This window comes from Styela clava, chromosome 2 (genome assembly GCF_964204865.1).
Source record: "Styela clava chromosome 2, kaStyClav1.hap1.2, whole genome shotgun sequence".
In the NCBI taxonomy this organism is placed as follows: Eukaryota; Metazoa; Chordata; class Ascidiacea; order Stolidobranchia; family Styelidae; genus Styela; species Styela clava.
Window position 1 is genome coordinate 12516869 of NC_135251.1, and position 23641 is coordinate 12540509.

The 23641-nt window shown below is 34.3% G+C and overlaps 2 protein-coding genes across 2 annotated transcripts; both read right to left on the reverse strand.

The window, feature by feature from the left end:
- Positions 1-1820: 1820 nt before the first annotated feature.
- On the reverse strand, positions 1821-7008 carry LOC120335983 (uncharacterized). Its single transcript, XM_078110086.1, has 4 exons — positions 6598-7008; positions 4027-4140; positions 3411-3505; positions 1821-2936 (listed from the first exon to the last, which is right to left on the reverse strand). Exons 1-4 carry the CDS (start codon positions 6896-6898, stop codon positions 2679-2681), a joined length of 768 nt encoding a protein of 255 aa, XP_077966212.1. The 5' UTR covers positions 6899-7008; the 3' UTR covers positions 1821-2678.
- A 14208-nt stretch (positions 7009-21216) lies between these two features.
- LOC144431284 (choline/ethanolamine transporter FLVCR2-like) lies at positions 21217-23421 on the reverse strand. Its single transcript, XM_078119198.1, has 3 exons — positions 23123-23421; positions 21873-22544; positions 21217-21505 (listed from the first exon to the last, which is right to left on the reverse strand). Exons 1-3 carry the CDS (start codon positions 23419-23421, stop codon positions 21217-21219), a joined length of 1260 nt encoding a protein of 419 aa, XP_077975324.1.
- Between the last annotated feature and the right edge of the window lie 220 nt (positions 23422-23641).

A 23641-nucleotide genomic window follows, 5' to 3' on the forward strand; every position in this document is an offset into this window, starting at 1 on the left:
ACGTAAATGAGTAAATTACTCGTAATTATGATTGTTACAAATAAAAATCAATGATCCTGTAATAGGTAGAACCAATAGCAAACTGGCTGATACTTGCGGACAATACTTATAATTCAATGTTCCAACTTTGATATTATGAAATCATTTGCAAAAATAAAGATGGAACTTACTATTTTCCCAATTTTCTCCCATATAACCCCACATGCATTCGCACTTTTTTTGGAAACCAATTTGTGTGAAAGTTCCCGAATTCTGACATGTAAATAGCAAACATCTGTCAATGACTGTAAAATTCAAACCATTACCGTTATTTAAAATATACACGGGCACTCATATATCCGAGACTCACATTTGAAAATGATTAAATTCAATTCAATTTTTGAAGAAGTCATGGCATTGTCCTAATTGCAAATGGTGTAAATAATATAAATTGCAAATCAGCAAATCAAAATTGATTCTTCTATATAGAAAATTATAATATCATATGAGCATGGAATCGACGTAAAATTGAAAACAAATTATTTTCCAGCTCCTAAGTTATGATTCTTTGCTGAGAATGTGAAAAAAACGAGTGATTTGTGTGACTGAATATCCTGTGCGACCTAAATAGGAATCACAATTTTATCTAATTATTTAGTTAACCACTGAATGATTTCAAAATATCTCCAATCTTAAGTTGAAAAAACAAAATATATATTTTTTTACGTTCTGTGAAATATATATAATGTGTATATTTGTTATCAGTTACATAAAATAATAGTTGAACTTGACGAACACCATGTGAGAGCGGGGAATCAAAACCTTGTACGCTACAAGCGCACAAATGATGCTATTTTTTACAAGGATTCCGATCTCAGTTCTGAAATATTTCATAGTTGTAACTTCATGGGGAATTATGTTGAGGTAGGCAGTGTAGCCCAGACTCGGGGCCCAGGATTCAATATTGTTTTTTTTCACAACGATGGAATTGTTGTATGGATATTATCTCAGACCGATGTCTCAGTATCCAGAGACTTAGTCTGAGCCTATACTCAAAGTATTAGAGGGGCGAATGAGAGAAAGTACTACTAAGGCTTATATTTCCACATTATACATGTGTACCGAAGATTATAAAATAAATAGAACCGTGCATTCATTGTAGGAAATGTTAACATGGGTGGTAATCCACCGATATAAAAAAAAAGTGATGGAGAAATAGAAGATTAAGGGGAATTAGGTCTGTTATATAGTTTTATAATTATTTAATCACCGGCAGGTAATTCCGAAAAACGGGATTTGTTAGGGGGGGGGGGGGACTTTCTCTTAAAATAAAAGACAGTTGACAACCCTAGCTACTACGATAATTTAAATTTATTGGATGCCCACTAGAAAATTCCCGGCGGCTCACGGTTGGGGCGAGGCCCAAAGATTGCCGGCCACTGATCTGTGTGATCCTATGTTCTTTGCCATAACATATCACATGATTACGGTGGATTACTTCACATATATATATTTAAATCGTATAGGCGTAATGTGACGGTATGCACTGTCGTGAGTAAGGTAGAAAGCTATGTACACTTTTTTCATTTTATATTGTATCATTTCGAAAATTGTATTTCAAATTATCTCCATGAATCGGGGCCATAGGCAAGCAGACACAAATCTATTCATTTAAATATAGCGATGTTAGTGTTGAACGACATCTATAAAAACTTGTTATTTTATATCCAGTGGGGGTTGGAATATTTCAACATCCTATTTTATAATAAGGTGATTTCGCTGAAAAATAATATCTATGCAGTATACACAAAGTGAAACGGGCTTTTTATTTCAAAATATAACGATGGTTTTGGTACAGTATACTCCAATTAGTGAAAATAGTGCCACTCTTTTTCTAAAATCTCTTGTATTTTCTCTCGCAACAAGCTTCCAGACAAAGTATAAACGGATTTTCTAACACTGCTGCTGTGATAGAAGACTTCATCAATTTTATGAATTAATTCAGATGTCTTCTTCTCTTATTGCGGGGAAATTCTCAATAGTTTAATCTTAAAATATTTCGCAAATTCTCTTCTAGGGTAGAATGATCATTTGCCTCAGAACTAATAAACCTTTATCCGTTGTATGGCTATAAATAAAATATCTAATTCGAACTTTTAAAAAAGGCAAAATACATAATATAACGCAGGTAGCCTACTATCTATTTTATAACCTTTATTGAATGATCATGCATGCTAAAAAAAACATACTTTTGTAAGCACAAGATAAAACTTTTAGTCAGTTATATTATACACGCAAAATACGCAAAAAAGATATTTCAATGCAAAAAATTTTCAACTCATTCATGTAAAATAAAATCATATTTGATTATGCGATTATCTGAGTTGGATTAAAAAATGTAGTAGTGCAACGATAATATCATAATCTAATTTGTGACAGCAATACTCAATGATAGCTGCCGATCAATGACATACGAAGAAGTTTTATTCTGCGGAAGAATAAGACAGAACATCCGTTGAAAAATCTAGATCAAACTTGCAAATGTTTAAATATTTCGTCTTTGTTTTACTTCGCATTGAAGCATGGGTGACCGCAGATAAAACTTAATTTCGTGATAATGAAGACAGATATGGAATAAGATAGACATTATACAACATCATGACAATCCTTTGAGAGTCTCAATAAAATGAAGTTTTACTTTACGACAAGTCAACAAGTTCGACTTTGAACTCTGATTCATCAAAGATGTAATAGACTTTAGCAACGGATTTCAAAGACATTCTAATCCGAGCTACCCATAGATCCACAAGGATATATTTATTGGGTGATATGGAAAGACGAGTGCTTGAGACGCAGTGAATCGGTGTCGGTTCGGATACATTCCCGATATTTATTGATGCTTCATCAGTCACTAAGATTTGCACGTTTGTTGCTTTGCTCGACTTAGACATCAAATCCTGTGAAAAAAGATACAAATAATATTGCTTGTATGACAAAATACGATGGCACATTATTTGCGTATAATGAAGTCTAGAATATTTATTAATTATGGTATTTGGATATTTATCGAAATGAACCCTAATAAATTTTATTTTAACATGCACCAGTGTGATCAACAAATAAAAAAAACTTGAACGTCGAAATAAATATATAAAATAGAGCAAACTCATTGTTTAAACAGGTAAAACTTTTTTTTGACCAATTGTTTTTTGCATATTTTTTGCAATAATGAAGTTTCGCAACAGTGTTATCAAAGGATTGACCCAGAACCATGAGTAAAATAAATAGTAAGTTGTGATACATTTCAATAACAAGAACTGTATTAAATTGAATAACGAAATAATTTCCAAATTTCTCGAATCCAATTTTCAAAATGTTGAACGTCCAAAATATTAAACAATGACTTTTTCAGATATAAAATACTCAATCACCTCCAGCTGAAGTTTATACACTCTTCCCATCTTGTGATTTTCTCGATTCCACTGAATTGAAATTCCAGACTGGAGGCAAGAAATCTGCGAAATTCCTGAATTCAAGACAATACCATTTATCAATTACAGATTGTGATATGCGTTTATGCACACAATATTTTCTCTGTACATTGTTTCATTGACTAGATAGTACGAAATTCTCTAAATATTATAAGTTTACATTTTATTGGCAATTATTTAGATAAATATGCAGCAATATTAAACATCTAGGTCCTAGGTTATCGAGTTACGCTCGATTTTAACTGAGAAAAAAAACAGGAAATTCTGATATACCATTCCTGTTTTTAAATGTTTGATGGGAATTAATCTAAATATTTTTAAGCATGAGGCAACGGTTATTCTGGCGCGTCAGTATTTCCTCACTACCATTCTTCCATCCGCTTTCTGAGTATTTATTAAATTCTTGCAATCTTTTTAAGATTGAGGATTCCATTAAGATTTAAGATTAAGACCATAATAACATGTAGCACCAATGTAATGGTGGTGGACAATAGTTATAATTCAATGTTCCAACCTTGATATTCCAAAAACATTTGCAAAAAAAGATGAAACTTACTATTTTCACAATTTTCACCCGTATAACCCCACATGCATTCGCACTTTCTTTGACAACCAATTGGTGTGCAAGTTCCAAAATTTTGACATGGAAAAAGCAAACATCTGTCAACGACTGTAAAAATTCAAATCATTAACTCGTATATTAGAATGTTACATTTGGAGATGATCAAATTCAATCCAAATTTTGAACAAGTCATAGTATTTTCCACAACCACCACTAAGAAGGAAAAATCAAGAAACTGATCGAAACAACGAATGAAATTAGGAATATATTTTTTATATTGTTTTACAAAAAATCGGGATTTTATAATTTAAATGGAGATCCCTCTGTATTTCCTGATTTGTGACACAGTGGACAACTGATTATGTCTGTCCGTTAAATATTGGATACATTAAACCTCGTTTTTGAAAAACTCCTTTTATTAGGACATATAGTGTGAAATGTATATAATGTACCGATTTATTGCTATCGACAATGTAGCCCCAATTTTCGGTATCGGTAGTGTTTCGGTAAAGGGCTAAAGCGAGATATTTCCGATATATTTAGCATTTAATATGATGTATAATATTTCAAAAAATAAGTTCGAATTGTGATGGAATTGTCGGAATTGTTTTTACTTGAATAGATCGTGAACTACGGGCCATACACGTCCCCACTACAGCGAAGAGACTCAGGATTCGAATTCTGATCGGTTTTAAGATAGTTATCAGTCAAACTAGCTCAACTAATTTAGATGATGCCGCCAAATATTTATATATGTTTACATTTTCAAAACTACCTGGTAATCCTGAACAAATATATCAATCGATTATTAGTGGATTTTAAAACGAGTAAAATACAAAATATGTCGTTATGTAGGTACAATCCCACGCACGCCCGATTGGATAGGTAAACATCCATTCATTTTACTACCCACAGTAGCCAAACCCTATGAGTTTTCAAACTGAATACCGATCGCCCCAGAAATTTGTATTTTACATGTTTCATTTAATTTGTTAATGTGATTATGTGATTGTACCTGGAGTAAATGTTTCGATATTTATTTAATTATTCGAATCATACAATTTCCAGCATATCAAACACCTGCGAAATTTCCATAATACGCTGCCAAGTATCCATGTATAATCTGAACAGCAAACTGCTCAAACTTCGGTAATTACAATTTTCTCCGAGTCCGATTCTTCGTTCGCTCTAAATTGGGAACAAATTGGGCATTCTGGTACCACTGATTTTGCTGCGAATAAAATTTATCACTCTACAGTTAGAGCAAGACAATAACTTTCGTATGCTGCATAAGTTATTGTAGGATCACTTGGCAGTCAAGACACACAATATTTGCACGTTCATTTCTGAAACTTGGCAGCGGCGAAAATTGCATTTGTTACATAATAATGTGCTTTATCGAGCTTGCCCAGACTCGATTACTTTTTCGTCACGCTAATAACCGAATTACGTAAGTCATTTTTAGCGATTTTGAGTTTTTTATAAAATAGGTATTTATGTAATGCTGTGCACCTGTTAGTTAACTCATATTTTATTTTAAGAATTCCGAAACCCATGAAAATGGAGATTTAGTATGACATGCACATTCGTGCAATTGTTTCGTCATAATGAATTATCATTGTTAACGCAGGAATATTGTGACGTCACAAAGGCAAAATAATCTCGGCGAAGTATTTTCGAGTTTTTGCATCTCGGATTCTAGCTTAGCGAGTATTAATTTGAATTCACTACAGTATAGGAAGGCGTGCACTTGTGATATTCACTGTCCGAGTCCAATTCACCTTGGTTGGCCCTTATATTGGGTGCATTGCTGCTTTATTCCTTATATTTAATCTTAGTCTTATTTCGGTGGGTGTGCAGAACGTGTTATATTATTGAAATATATATTTTTAAACATAAAAAACAATGTAATTGAAACTGATTAGCTATTTTGGGGATTAGACATTGTAGATACTGAAAAGTACATTCGTTTTTGGAATGTTTAGTTTTCAGGACTGGTGCATATAGTAAAGTGGCAAAATTGCGTATGTCCCCAAGTCATAGACACATTTCTGCCTAAGTCACAGTGCGCCAATATGACGTCACTTAACTGCGTCATACAAATTAACTTAAATCCGGCTACGATCAAAAAATTGAACCATGGCAAATTAATGACTCTCAATGGCATAACAATATCATTAGGAAGTTTTTTACGTTTTTCTTAAAACTGCTAAAAATAACTTACGCAATTCGGTTATTATCGTGACGATATGTATAATTAAACGCAACATCCGCTTCATGGAACTAGTTCGAGGCATTGTTTTGAGGTATTATACTAAATTCACTCAACATCAGACGCGATCGACTACGCGATCGACGTATTGGCCACCCCTGGTGTACACTATGAATAATGATTAAAAAACTATTGTTTTAACCCGTCTGTCCTGAACATTTGAAGTAATTATTATCGGTAGATCGGTAGGTAATATAATATATCTATTTCTTATCAGTTACATAAAATAATATATGAACATGACGAGCACCATGTGACAGCAACGTGATGAAAATAAATTATAAATCGTATACCTGATATTTCACATATGTAGCCGATTCTACTAGAGTTTTTTCTAGCAAACCATCCCATATTGGTCCTAGTTCGGTAAAACGAACTGAGAATCATACTACGCTTGGTAATGGAAGTGTGATCGCTTTCTACACCCCATCTTTGAAATCCTCCTGTCATAGGTACTTCTGTATCATCAACCCATATCCATCTATTATTATCTTTGTATCCACCAATCCAAAATCCAATTGGATATCCACTTCTTCCATACTGCTTTGTTACCTGACTTTCAACCAAGTCTTGGATTCTTGCTGTCTTCATCATTGCTATCGCTCCTCCAAGACTGCTACAAGTTGAATTTGTCTCGGCGAATGTTTTTTTATCACGAGTGTTGACGTGGTATTTGCAGTTGTTTGTAATGCTGTTGATGTATTTTCTTTCTGCATAAAATGAAATGAAATGACAACTTTTGTCAGATTAATTTTCAAAACAGTTTCTGTCAAACAGTTATTCATTTACAAGTTTTAGGGAGACTTATTTTACGCCATTTCGACGCAATTTGCACTAAAAGATATTGCTTTCATGGATTCACCGCCTTCACAAAGAAATATCGACTACCTTAATATGCGAAGGTTCGCAGGTTCGAATCCCGTGAGGAATGATTATGTGCGAGAAGATTGCTGGGACCCTGCCGTCGTCGCATGATTTGCACAAACCATCAAGCCATCTTCCACCATCAAGCCCATGCATCTGATACAAACAACTATGGTTAACTTTTTTCATACTATGCATGGACTGGGAACTGGACCAGAGGGCGGGGTTTCCAGTTGATTAATTCATTTTATCAGTTTTCCGCTCCCTTTCGATAAATATGGAATCGTATACATACGGAATAACAATACTTTAATGGCAACATTGTGTTCTCTGCCAAAGCGTGTTCTCGAAATTCTGCGAGCGATATTAATTAGTTGATTTCAATCTAGAATTACGACAAACATTTATTTCAATTCCATGAATAGCGTAGACCAGCAATTAGTTTGCTATTTTGCTGAAAACAGTGTTTTAAATTTTCGTAATTGTAGTCTGAAATTTACCGCGTGAAGTGTTTTCGATTTTGGCGAAAGACAAAATTTTTAGTTTTCATTTCCCTTTAGTTTCAAATCAGCTCACTCTTTCCAAGTTATCATTTTAAAATCTAAAATTTCGATTAATACGAGTTGAATAACCCAACCTGGTACACGTACTACGTTCCGGTGTCCACCATCTCGGTTCACAAACTTCGGGAGTACGGAATAATAATATGAGTGTGATTTCAAGATTCAATTAACAAAAGATAAAGTTATTGCTATCACTCGTATCATCTTCTAATCATCTACATTTTTCCAGAAATTGCGTAAAATATTTTAAGGATTTATGTAAATAATCATCAAGTTATATCTTGTGTGTATCGCCTCAAATTTGCAAAAAAATCGTTTTTCCTACTTGGGTTCGGTAGAATTGACAATATATGTTATTCACCTTCACACTGAGTTCCCTGATATTCTAGATGACAAACGCATGTGTAATACGGCTCTTTAGTCGAAAGTTCACAAGTTCCCCCATGTTTGCAAGGTGACGAATCGCATGCGTCTGCGTCTAAAAATATTAAGCAAATTGAAAAAATGAAATTTTATCCCAGATCAAGAACTGGAACAATTGCGATATAGTATATTAATGGTAGGGGAAATGTGAGCTACCATTAACACACAAATGCTAAATATGGATCCGCTGATGCTGTGTAGATATCAGAAGATGCAAATGACATACAGACTATGACTTGAAGAACTAACACTAGTCCAAACATTGATTGGTTTGCTGACATCCGTGAGTAATATTTCTTTCCTCAGTAAAAAAGCTGATAATCTGCTAACGAATTTTATTTTAAATTGCAATCTAAAGCCGACGATGCGCCGCAGCAAAGACATATATAAAATAATAACATGAATGATTCAACTTACTAAACACAGATTGTCCTTGCACAGAAGTGACCAAAGCAATCGAAATGATCAAGCCAATCCCCATAGTGGTAACAACTTGTTTCTATATAACACTAATATACTTTCATCTTAATTACTCTGTAAAAGAAATTTCATTAATTTTTCCACAACTTGATTCCATCATGTAGTATTGAAATTACTTAATACAGGTGGTCCAAACCCAGGCCCGCATGTGACCCACATCTTCATTATCTGTGGCCCGCGTCACTTTTGCTGGTGGGTAATCAAAAAATCGCATTTTGTGTTGTTTCATCAAAAAAATCTTTTGGCATATTGTTACATCACCAATGTCACGGAATTGACTAGTGTTATGGCTAGTTGAGGCAATTAGGGAAGTTGAATGATGTGCTTGGCTAAACTAAAATGTTAACTGGCTTCTATCTTTTTGGTCGGAAATATATGCTAACAATATGGGGATCCTAAAACGGGTTTTAGCTTAATATGGAAGGGTAAATACCACAATGATTGCTTGATATGACGGCAAGTTGAGCCGGTAACTTAAAGTCGAACTTGTTGACTTATCGTAAAGTAAAAATTCTTTTTTTATTTCTTTGAGACTCTCAAATGATTGTCATGATGTTGTATAAAGTCTATTTCCTGCCATACCTGGATTCATTATCATGAACTTAAGTTTTATCTGCGGTCACCCATGCTTCAATGCGAAGAAAAACAATCACGAAATAATCAAACATTCGCACGCTTGATATTGATTTTTCAACGGATGTTCTGTCTTGCCCTTCTCCAGAATAAAACTTCTTCGCATGTCATCGATCCGCAACTATCATAGAGTATTGCTGTCACAATTTAGATCGTGTTATTATTGTGGCAATTCTGCATTTTTTTAATTCAACTTATATAAGTGTTATACCGATATGATTTCTTTTATACGAATGAGTTGAAGATTATTTTGCATCCAAATACGGTTTTGTTTATTTCACGTATATTACAACGAACTATTCTGTGTTCCAGAAAGTGTGTTTTATTTTAGCATGCATTATCATTCAATAAAGATAACACAAATATATATTACCTGTTTAATAATATGTATTTTGCTTTTAGTTCGCAAACAACATGTCCACCCATCGCACTATGTATAACCCAGTCGCGAACATTCACTGTCTAATCAAACAGCCAACACGAAATGACTGAATGAATGCTTAGGATCAGCGTGTGGTATTAAATATGACAGTTAAGCTCAATGACCAGATCATCCCATGTCATCACCACGCTGAAATGAGTGGAAACATGTTTACTTGATTATATTATATAGTCAGCGGCATGAAAAATGAGCATAATATTCCACTTATTGAAATACGAAATGTAATGATATTGGATGCATCATGCTCTACGGCAGGCCTGCCCAATCTTTTTAGTTTCGCAGGCAACTTTCACATGACAAAATTCATTGCGGGCAGCAAACATTGATACGAAACTTAAATACACTACCAGCCAAGTCCTGATTTCGTTAGAATTTACATAATACATAAAATGCAAGTTTGTTAACATGAGGTCAATCAAGTTAACTATAGTTATAACTATTTATTGGTTTCCGAGTAGGGCTAGCAAAATATTTGAATATAAAATAACAGTTCACTATGGGAATATCTGGTAACATGGGGCGTGAATATGGCACTCGCGCGCCGCTGGATCAAAGAATCGATCCTTACACAAAGTACTTTCCATTGCACAAAGCACAATTTCTGACGACCACACGAGAATCCGCGCACAGTTTTCACTAAGAAACGAAGACATCAAAATTGAGTGTTATATTTTCGGTAAATGTTTTTTATTTATTCATTTTCAGGGGCTATGATATTGTCTCAATGTTTAAATAAGCGTAATTAGCGCAAATGTCGCGGGAATATCAAGTTTTAGTGAGCCGTTTAGTAAACTTTGAAACATCAATACAAGTATTTAATGAAGTAGCATTGCAAAGATTTCTAGAGGAATATATATACTAATATGGATATGTAAAAAATGCCAATAAGTCAATTTTATTAGAATTATTGACGGATACGCAGTGACGACATTTTAAAAAATTTCATTTAACGCAAACATGACATAAACAAAAATAGGAACATAAATGGACAACGGAGTCCCGGAGCCAGTGGAAAAAATATTGTTGACTTTTTATTTTGAGTTGGCGATAAAGACGATCAAAGCTGACACGTAAGATAGCAACCAGAATGGAAATAATTTGGAAATTTAGGTTCCAAATTCATTCCTGTCATTGCGCTCAGCGTTTGTGGCCAATGATCGCACAGCATCGTTTGAGTTCGACAAACAGAACGCACAGTTCTGCGAAAATGTCCACCAAGGCGCAAGACTTGATACATGTATGTACAATAATAGGAACAGATATTTGGATGTAGATATATGGCGGGAATAATCACACCAAAATCATGAAGCATACTAAAAGTCTATCTCAAAATACCACTATATGTCCATGGAGATTATGAAAGTCATAACAGTCAACAGTTCGAATTAACTTGAGTAATTACGAAATTCTTTTTATATGTTTCTACGGTTGTAACATGAGTAACTGGCTGAATGTGATTTGGATATTTGGTGTGAGTATTGAAGTGAATGAGCAGGTCTTCGAGGAAAGATAGTATCAATAACGTATATATATCTTCGATTTGATAAAGCGTGTTTGGAAGTAGACAATAGACAATAATCTATAAAGTCTGACTGGGTCTGTATTCGAATATTTGATCTAGAATTTTCATATTTTTAGTTTATTGAAAACAAATCATATAAATGAGAATGGAGAAATTCAACAACAATTGACAATACGCGAATTTGTTATTTTGTCTTCTAAAGATTGTGAAAGACGCCATTTCTGTTGTGTCTGTAAAATCTCTTATAATGGCTACTTAGAGTTAGACTGTCAGGCCTTGAAAATATTTTCTCACATTCATGACATTTGTGTTTTCGTTTGATGTGTACTGAACTCTGATGCCTTCTCAATATACATTTTAATGAGAACTGCTTTAAGCATATTTCACATATGTGTTTATTCATAATTGTAGTATGATTTAATAAGTACAACCTTAAACCCAAAAATGCGCAGATTTTAAGTACAAAACAGAAGAAAAACTTCTAACAGCATGCCGTACTAAATTTTATCGTTAAGTCTGATTTATTACAGACTACCTCGATATTACATCTTTTATAGTTTATACTTTCTAATTCAGACTCAGACTCTCGATAAAGCACAGAACAACGCGTTAGGAATGGTGAAAACAACAGTGGAACTATTTTCTCCAAATAAACCTATTTGTTTAGTATAATATGCATTAGAAAGTGTTTGATGTTACTTATCAATGTCCGTTTGGTGAGGTCATCTTCTTTTTTGATGTCGCAGAAATCAATGGACGTTGTCTCTTACAAAATATTTCTTGTACAAAGATACTAGTACAAAGATTTCAAACCTAATAACCCACTGATCTATTTTCTATCTACTGAACTATACAGCTTATTAAACAAATTAAACAAATCTTAGCTTAGCAACATTTGGAATAGTTACGGCCGGTAGCAGCAGTGCTGACTATTAAACCACTCATGGTGGAATAACATAGAAGTCCTATAAAATACAAATGATGCTACAATTCAGTATACGACGAAATTGAAACAAGTTAAAAAATCAAAAGAAAAAAGTTTGTTTTGACAGATCTGAATCACCTTAATGCGACTCATTTTTATCGCGTTCGCCTTCTACTCTGGTAGTAGCTGCGACATGAACTAGTGAGGAGTATTTGGCTTCATGCTTCCCTTCCTTTGAATCCCTACTGCTTCGAACAAAAACCTGCTGTAGGTCCCTTGATTCACAGAGCTACAAGAACAAAGAGCCGCAATATTCGATTGCTGCCCTAGCCTGTGCCATATGGGAGGCTCATTTAACATTGACTCAGGCGCGGGGCTAGGATTTTCAAGAGATGTTACAATCGGAATTGTAAATTTCTGTGTAACGGCTTCTAAAACAGCCGCTGCGATCATGCCACTCGTTAAAAGAGATGATTTTGTGGCGGTAGGATGACGATTTGCATTATGTATTTATTCCTACTGCTAACTCGGTATACTAAGGTAAACTATGTTTTGCTATTGCATAAAAAGTGTATTTAAACATACAGATATAGTACGACATAGACTTCAAACGATTTTTTTTTTTCATAGTTCTAACTCAATTTATGGCAACCGAAAAATGGATAGACTAACAGTTTATGTCTCATTTAACAACATTTTACCTAGTTATCACATAAATACACGAATGAATGAACCAAAATACTTTTTACCAAATATTGTTACCCGGAAATACTATTATCCTTAGCTTCTTTAACATAATATGTCATTTATGAAATTGTTATTTCACACGCGGAAGTAGGCTACGATAATGTAGGTTAAAAGTTTAGTTTGCACCGATTGTATTTCAATGAACATTTTCAGGTGATTCGTGGACGGATCAAATCGCAGCAAATATGATTAATCACAAATTCAACGTATGCACTTTGTGAACTTTGCAAATTTATATAATTGATAGCGGTGTTAAATTTTCAGCGTGTGGAAGCAAACAAACAATCGTACGTTAACGTTCAGTATCTACCAAATGTATTGTAATAGGCAATTCCGATGCTTCATGATGGGATCAGATTTCGGAAAATGTTACTGAGGTTTCATTTTACAGAATAAATAGTATGGAAGTCTTTTAGTATTATATAGAAACGAGTTGTTACAACTATGGGGCTTGGCTTGATCATTTTAATTGCTTTGGTCACCTCTGTACAAGGAGAATCTCTGAATAGTAAGTGAGATTCATATTATTATTTTATTTGTTTCTTTCTGCTAAGCATCGTCCGATTAAGATTGCAATCCAAAATAAAATTCGTTAGATGAATATAAGGTTTCCGCCTTTGTCGAAGGAGATATTGCTCACAGATGTCAGCGAACCAATCAATGTTTGGACTAGTTTTTGTTTGTAATTCTTCAGGTCATAGTCTGTATGTCATCAGCATATGTACACAATCCATCATTGGATTCCCATTCAGCATTTGCGTGTCAGTAGTTAACGATTTATCTAACAACAATATACTATTTCGCAATTGTTCCAGTTCTTGATCTGAAATAAAATTCCAATTTTTTTATTCGTTTAATAATTTTAGACATTTGCGATTCGTTACCTTGTCAAAACTGGGGAACATGCCATAATATGAATGAAGAACCGTATTACAGATGCGCTTGTCTGTCGGAATATCAAGGAATTCAGTGTGAAGGTACGTAATATATATTGTCAATTCTATTAAAATCAAATATAAAATAGATTTTCGTGTAAAGTTGAGACAATTTATAGAGGATATCCTGGGTGTTTGTAGCTATTTTACTGTCCGGTGTCGGCCATCTTGATTCACATATTACGGACGCGCCATTTTTTGTACCTGAATCTTGAAAATCACAATCATATTATTTACTATCGTGAAATCCAGTTTTAAATTAATTAATAAATCATAACTTGAAACCTTTGAGCCGAATGGATTGAAGTGGAAAATAGAAATTTCGTGTTTCACCAAACTCTTCTCGTGGTAACTTTTATGACTATTTTCAACACATTAGCAAACTGATACCTCTATATCCTATTTACAGAATTTAAATGAAACGTCTTTCGTAATTCTAGATTGAAATCAACCAATTAATATCGCTCGCAGAAATTCAAAATCGCGCTTTGTATATTGGGCGTCAGAGGATAAAATGTTAACACTAAGTTCTTATTATGTCATATATATTTACGACAGGATGGGAATTCTATGTTTTTCCCTGAGAAGGGGACAGGCGATAAAACGGATTAGAAATTTGGCGTACCACGGCCTATCGTACAGTTACTAGTTCATGCCAAGTATGAGAATAGTTAGCCGATTATTTCCTTCTAAGCATTGTTAAAATGAAATTATTTTGAAAATTAATCTAATTTTGTCATTTTATGTAGAAAGAAGATTCATCAACAGCGCTACAAACAACTGCAAATATCACGTCAACCTTGCTGATAAAAAATCCTTCACCAAGACGAATTCAACTTGTAGCCGCTTTAGCGGCTTTGGCATCCCGTATGAGCTATGCAACTTTGAAACCCTCATATCTTACGAACCATATATTATATTTAGATAAGTTTTACATCGTGTGAAAGATAATTTACAGGACTAGATATAATTTTAAAATTGAGATAAAACATTGTGATCATCTTATGAAAATTGACAAAATTAAAAAGCATAAAAACTTCTGCAAAACTCCTAAATCTAATTGAAAAAACTTCCATTTGTTTTCGAATAAACCTAGTACATCATTGACAATATTTGTAGAAGTTGAAGATAGCTTTCCAGTGATATCATTAAAATTTTAGAAGCATTTTTATTCGTGATTTTGTTTGTCGCAAGATCGAGGCGACGTCAAGGTGACGTAAATAACGACCTAACACATTCACGCTGTTACGCAGCGACGTTAAGCAATTACGTTGGCACGTAGCACGTTTACGTTCCATACGAAAAACACTTTTCCACGCATGCTCGTAACGCCATTTACCTAAGTTCGTACTCGGAAAGCGACTAACGACTTGTAAACGATACACGGGAGAATTTACGCATTACATCTCACCTCAAAATCTGTTCGACTAAAACACACAATATGCAGTGTTATTGCCGTTTTAATTGCATGAAGATATGAAAAATACGAATAGCAAAAATACGGATTTCTAATACCGGAATAATGGAACATATCGATGGATGCATTGTTTAGCGCCAATGCTGGACTTTCTTGTGCCATATTTTTTTTTCCGATAGATGAATACTATCCAATATTTCATCTGGACAAAGCTTTCGTTTAAAATCCATTGTAAATATAGCGATATCAGGAATGTAGCGTATATTCAGTAATTTATAAAATCTATTGAGGCCGCAGAATGTAAAACACTGACCAGATGAGCTACTGGTGCCACCATGTCTTCCGCGTATCCGTTATCAGTTTTTTTTATTAAATTTTCTTGATATCCAACGATGAATAATTAACCTTGATGTTTCCGGCGGATTTCATAAATGCATGGGGATCAAATATTTCACTTTGGCCATTTATTTTCGTCCCACATTCAAATAATAAACGTAAATTAAATGGCCTTTATATTCTAGCAATTTTACTATGTTCGATCAAGATTCGTCTGAATATAAGGGTTTTTTCTGCGGCCGAGGATATGATACTGATGCAATAATCAAGCTGTGAACCACCAGATGTGCGATTGCGCGATCTACCTCACGCAAAGTGTTACGCACGAAACGTCGCATGAACGTTATCACGACAATGTCGTCGTCGCCCTTTGCGTCGTTACGCAAACTTGGCGTCAAAATAGCTGATCAATTTTGTTCGCAAACCACTGGAATCGATAGTACAAATTCTGCAATAAAATGAGTTATGCGTATGTTAAGAAAGTCATCCGTATATTCCCCGAAAAGTAATTTTGTATACCTTTCAAAATTTTACTTATATTGATGATACATTTCTAAAAAAGGTATTAAATCTTATCAAAATATAAAAAAAATAGTAGATGGGACTAAAAATAGGCTTACACATCTCATCAAAACGTCTCGTAAAAAATAATGCCAGTTAAAAATAAAAGACTAGATAAGCTTTTATATGACATATTACAGACCATCTGATATCTAATGGTTTAGAAGTTATGTTGATTTAAAATTAAAGATATTACAATTTTTTAACGCGTCAAATCGATGCGACGCCGTGGGAGGTCAGGGTGAGAGAGTAACGTCGTTCTGGGGATTCAGAGTTCGAAGAGTTAAAGATGTAATAGACTTTAGCAACGGATTTCAGAGACATTCTAATCCGAGCTACCCATAGATCCACAAGAATATATTTATTGGGTGATATGGAAAGACGAGTGCTGAGACGCAGTTCATCGGTGTCGGTTCGGATACATTCCCGATATTTATAGATGCTTCAACAGTCACTAAAATTTGCACGTTTGTTGCTTTGGTCGTCTTAGACATCAAATCCTGTGTAAAAGATATAATTGATATTGCTCGTACGACAAATTATGACTATTGCGTGTATTTCGTTGGCAATTTATTTGTCTATAATGAAGTCTATAATTCCTTATAATTATGATATTTGAACCCTAATAAATTTTATTTTTCGTCAATGTGATCGGAAAATGAAATTAACTGTAACGTCAAAAGAAATAGAGTGAATTCATTGTTCAAATGAGCAAAAGTTATTTTTGATCAATATATTTGCATTCTCTGCAATTTGAAAATCATTTTAAACTTTTTTTTGCAATAATAAAGTCAATAAACACTGTTATCGAAGCGTGACCCAGAAATATGAGTAAAATAAATAAGAAACGCGTAATACATTTCAATAGCAAGAACTGTATTCAATCAAATATACAAATAATTTCAGAATTTCCCGATTTGTATTTTCCAAATCACAAATAATAAACAATGACTTTTTCAAATATGAAATACTCAATCACCTCCAGATGAAGTTTATACACTCTTCCCATCTTTTGATTTTCTCGATTCCACTGAATTGAATTTCTTGACTGGAAGCAAGAAATCTGTGAAACTCCTGATTTCAAGATAAATATCCTACATAATTAACACGAAAGTTCTGTGAATGAAAATTATTTTATACTATTCCTGTTTTTTTATGGGAATCAATCTAATAATTTTTAGGCCTGAGGCAAAGGATATTCTGGTGCGTCAGTAATCCCTCACTACTATTTTATCATCCACATTCCAACTATTTATTAAATTCTTGCAATTTTTTTAAGATTGAGGATTCCATTAAAATTCAAGATTGGGACCATAATAACACCTAGCACCAATGTAATGGTGGCTGACAATAGTTATAAATTAAAGTTCAAACTTGATAATTTGAAATCATTTACAAAAATAAAGATGAAAACTTACTATTTTCACAATTTTCTCCACATGCATTTGCAATTTCTTTGACAACCAATTTGTGTGCAAGTTCCCGAATTATGACTTGGAAATAACAAACATCTGTCAACCACTTTAAAAATTCAAAGCAAACTCATATATTTGAATATTATCTTTAGAAAAGATCAAATTTCATTCAAATTTTGAGAAAGTCATGGCATTTCCACCACGACGCAAAAGAAAGTAAATAACAAGAAATTGATCTAAACAGCAAATGAAATTGGGAATATATATATCGATATATATTACGCACCTTCAGATTGAGTTCCCTGATATTCTGGACGACAAGCGCACTTGTAATACGGCTCTTCAGTCGAATTTCTACAAGTTCCCCAGTTTTTGCAAGGTGACGAATCACACGTGTCTAGAAATATTAATCAAGATATCAAATGAGAAAAAATGAATGTTACCTTAGATCTCGTGCGAACACAATTGCGAAATAGTAAAAAATTGATAGAGGAATCGTAAGCTACCACTGACATGCAAATGCTGACTGTGGATTCACTGATGCTGTATAGATAACAGAAGATCCAGATGGAAAGGTGATTTGGAGAACTATTACTAGTGCAAACATTAACATAAGGGCGGAAATCTGATATTTATCTAACGAATTTTAGATTAGATTGCAATCATAATCGGACAATGCTCAGCAACGAGAAACATAAATATATACAAGTAAGTATTAAGATATAGAATAACATTTTGAATTTCGCTTACTATTCAGAGATTGTCCTTGCATAGAAGTGACCAAAATAGTCGAAATGATCAAGCCAATCCCCATAGTAGTAATAACTTGTTTCTATATAACACTAATTTACTTTCACCTTATTTAATATGTAAAATAAAACTTCTGTATTATGCCGTTTAAAATGAAATCTTTGAAATTGCAGTGCATTTGGAACGCGCTGAACGTCAACGTACGTTTGTTTGCCTCCACGCGCTGAAAATGTAGCACCGAATTTGTGCACAGAGAGCATTTGATGAATTTGTGCTGAATCATGTTTGCTGGAATTTGATCAGTTCGCGAATCACCTGAAAATGATCATTAAAATACAACCGGTGCAAGCTAACCCATCTACATTGGTGTATCTTACTTCCGCGTGTGGAATACCAACTCCATGAGGATAATATTTCCGAGTAACAATATTCGGTAAAGTATTTTTTGATTCATTTATGGGCTATTCCAAGTGACACTACGGGACAATTCCAGAAATTTTGCATGTTGTTAGATTCAATATATTTTTCACATTTTCAGCTACATGTTTTGTTTCATTGTCCAATCAGTTGCTTTATTGAATATGTAAAAAATTGCACAAAAGTTACACCCAACCTTACTTGGTAGATAAAAAAAATATAGTAAAATATAGCGTGACACTACAGGACGGCAAATCCACCATGCACTAACAGTACGTTGTGTTGTGCTGTAAATTTTCGCGATGGTACAGTAGGAGCCCATAATATTTTCTGGTGCAGTAGCTGAACTACCCCTCTATGTGTTGCTCAAGTTACTTAATGTAACACTGTAAATCCATGCCAATAATGTGCATATTGTATGTGACACTACAGGACGTGACACTACAGGACATTTTTCCACTTCGGAATAGCGGCATCTATCATCTCTTAAAATTCTGGTAATAAATCGTTAAATGGGTGAAGAAATGTTCTACAGCACTGCAAACATTTAAACTTTATTAACTTAAATCCAGTGCGTCAATTCCATATGAAATAACTGTACCACACAATCAAACACTTTGTGTTAGGAATCATCACAAAATATGTCAATTATACCAAAATTTATACATTTCAGGCCATTTTTTAAAAACCATCAATAACCTGGGTGAAATTTTAAATTGTTCAATGAAATGAATGCAGTCCAATAAAATTCCAATGTCTTTTGATATCAAAAATAAAAAAAAATTACTTTCACTGCACTTTTTAAAAAATTGATGGAATTCAACTTTTGCTTGGAATGGCCCTTATTCGTGTTTTTATGTGATAACTGGGTAAAATGTTGGTAAAATGAGACATGAAGCTGTAAGACCATCAATTTTTAGGTTACCATAAATTGAGGTATAACCATAAAAAATTGAGATCGTACTGTATCAGTGCATTTAAAGGCACTTTTTTATACAATAGCAAAACATATTTTAACTTGGTATACCCTGTTAGCAGTAGGGATAAATACATAATGCCAGTCGTCATCTTTCCCCCATATAGTTTTATCGGGCTGCCATATAAGAAGAAGTTTTGAATTTCATTTTTGAAAAGCTACAAATATACATAACAGTCACATTACTGGCACAATATGGTGATGCAGCTTATGGCAATGTAACATTATAGGGTAACAATATTTAGTAAAATAACGATGAGTATTTGGCATATCCACCTGAAATATTGCTAAATGAGTCATGGATCCGACTCGATCTGAGATTGTTGATCAATCTATTTTCAGCCTGCCATGAGGAACGGCCGTACAAGCAAATTTTGTAATACCGTGTCTTCGTTACACTTTCCATTCCAAAACATTTTCGTATTTTTTTAGATAATTTTTTCATTTGGTTGCTTCATCCTTATACATTTTTTCATTTGTAGGTGCCGCTGACAAGACGACCTGTTGCCTACCAACTGTTAAGAGCCAATATCCGTTTTCAATTTTATCATAGCGTTGCTTAATATTGATTATTACATTCTGAAAAAAATTTATCAGAATCAGAATCTTCTTCTATATATCGTGTTAGCAGTAGAGATGAATATATGCTGCCTATCGTCACCGCTCTTATACATAGTGTTATTGGCAGGCTTGTCTATTGGAAATATTTTTCTGTCCCATTCCCATCCCACCCCATAGCAATTATTCCTGTCCTATCCCATCCAATGGGATTTCCATTGGAATAAAATTCGTTAAAAATTGTTAAATTTAGGTTTAGCGTGTACTAAATAGGACTACATGTACGAAGAGACATGCAAAACAACAAAATTTACGGACTCTGTTAACTTTAAATCCATAACTATTTTATATGTGTCAATCAGCTCTTTCTTAAAGTTTATTGTTAATGCTGAATACATTTCGCTCTTTATAACTAAGAAGATAGCTTTGCTCAAATATATGGACACAAAGTCCATAACGAAATGTTTTCCCCCCATTTCCCCGAAAATCATACGGTATTTCGTGTCCCATGGGAAATACAAATGTGTGTCCCATCTCATGGGACGTTTCCCGTGGACAAGCCTGGTCATCGGACTATCGAATCTGCTGTATGGCTTTGCAGCACAGCTCGAAATCTTCTATGGATGTTAGTGTTACTAACTTGGCAAGCATACTCATTCGCGATCCTGCATCGCTGTCAATGCAAAATCTCAGTCGCAACCTCAGAACGTACTAAACAACACCTCCACAACATAATATTCCTAAAGTGTTACAAAATTCATTGCAACATGAATCGAGTATATATCGTAATAACGGAGGATTTTGACCAATTTTCATATTTTATATTTAGGTAATATGTTCAAAAAATATTTCGCTCGTGGCCACCAAGCATTCTTTGTGGCCATAGAACGTCCATACAAAAATCATACGAACAACTTAGATCAAGATATCATCATGATCGACTGCCTTTTATTCATCTGTCTGAGATACAGAGTTTGATTTCTTTCTTTCATCCATTGCACTACGTTTGTACTTCGGATTTGAAAGTAAAAGTAGAAATAAGGCCAAGATATTAGCTATCAGGGGCACCAATGACGCCATTGCTTCATCGTAAACTTCCAACATAAATCGTTCAAGAAAAACGAACAATACTGCCGCTACATTGAGAGTTATGTTGTATAGCGTCAACATTATTAGATAATTGACAGGATATGTAGCTTCAAGCAGCAATTCAGGTATGATTACACCAGTCGGTAATCTAACAGACAATGTTAAAGGATATAATATTCCGATAGCAATAATGTTTTTGAAGTGATGTCCGAGAAATATTCCAAGTGAGCACATAACTATTGCAACGAATGCTGAAAATATCCGAAAAATACATTTAAATTACATTCCTGGTCATTATAACATAACATTGGTCATTATCCCATAGTTACTATAGTATAGAATACTCAATATATTTCATTTCGTCAGAAGACTTCAGCTGTTTGCATTACAAAACTGACCATCAGCGAAACAACATGGACATGAACAGAGGAACTACACAATTTCTTCCAGTTATATAATATGGCTCGGTAATATTGCACCTTCTTTCGATAGATTGGAACATCCTAAAAACTTGCCTAGGATACTCACATACTATACACGACTCCTTGTAGTAACCGAAGCTATCCAAGAATCTTCCAGTCACGATAGATGTGAGAGCTGCTACACATGCTCCAATGGTCCGTAGCAATCCTGGAAACGAATCTGACATGCTTGGAAATGTCTTCAGTATCATGGAAGAGTTTAACACTCTTATCATAGCATATACAGAAACTGTTAGTGCGCGGGATGTAGTTAACAACAAAAAATTCCGGTTCCGTAGCAAATCGACAACTGTCTTTAAATTAACTATCCAATTAGTTTCTTTTTCCTCATTTTGTTGTTTTATTATGTTTTGTTGTGCAGCGGTAGGGGAAGACGGAGGTTGATCAGCAGCAAATATCCACATGAAAATCGTGGATACGAATAACAAAAAACAAAGCACTCCAAATGTTGACGCAAAAACTTCTTGAATCTTATTGGGAGAAATTAACCCTACGTTGGCATCAGTGGCGTTACCAAAGACGCCTGAAAAAAGTGCGCCAGAAAAAGCATAGCCCACAGAACCTGAAAGCCAGGCCATACCAATGACTGTTGCCCTTTCATTCACAGGAAACCAGCTAGCGGCAAGTGTCATTGGAAGAATGTAAAAAACTCCGTCAGATAGTCCAACAAGTGAGTTTCCAATTAGCAGCAAAAGATACGTCTTTCTAAAAAATGTATACATGATTAGGAATCTTTCATGCTTGTTGAATAACTTAAAAATATTTTAGGAAAATAAGGAAATTATATGGGCGTCATGGAAGGGAGAAACAGAAGACAAATTGTAACGAAAAGATATAGCACATTACAAATATTACTGAGGCGGGACTGGGTTTCTTATTTTTTATTGTTTTATATTTTATTTATGTTTCTCGTCAGTTATTGCATATGCATTGGTGTGTGGAGTCTGAGCCCTAATTCACCGATAGTTAGATTCAGTTACTCGACTCCAACCACCACTGCATATGTGAACTGTGCTGTGGGTTCACAGCGTCGGCCTCTTTGCTATCGCTGAGTGGGTACCGTATTTTTGTCTCTTATTTTATCTGCTTTAAGCGTAGATACTACACTATTTAATAAAGTTTCTCCGTTTGCATCGTGAACTTCGAACCTATTTGTGTGGCTTTGCAGCACACGGGATCTTCTGAACTAATTATTACTAGGCTATATTAGTGGCGAGCACATACCGGTATTCCGGTAAAGTCGTACTGCTGCATTCCGGTTTCTTCACTTAAATTGCACAAACCTGCTGATGAATCCAAGTACGTTGCACAGCATTCCAAAGAATGCACAAACACATCCGAAGATCAATTGCATCCTAACACCAATTTTTCCTGCGAATAGAATCAAGAAAGGCGACACAAATATTCCCCCGACATGAGCTATGACAGGCAGAGCATCTGTTGCGTAAGGAGTTTCTTCAAAGAATGAAGTAACTACGTTGTTAACAGCTCCGTAAGATAATGTTGTGAACTGATAGTTGAATATACCTATATTCAGGGCGGCTGCTAACAGCCATCGTATAGAATACACAGTATATTGCATTGTGCCTAAGCTTCGTTTAAAATCTGAAAACAGAAGAGTTTTCGTAGTCGTGACAAATAAAAAGTTCTCACGTTCATTTATTTCAAAAGAATTAATAACTTTTTAAAACCCCAAAACAGAAATATAGCATATAAAAATATAGAGACGTATTATATTTTTTACTAGGCAATACCTAGTATATTTTTTACTAGGCAATATAAGTGGCGAGCACATTCCGGTA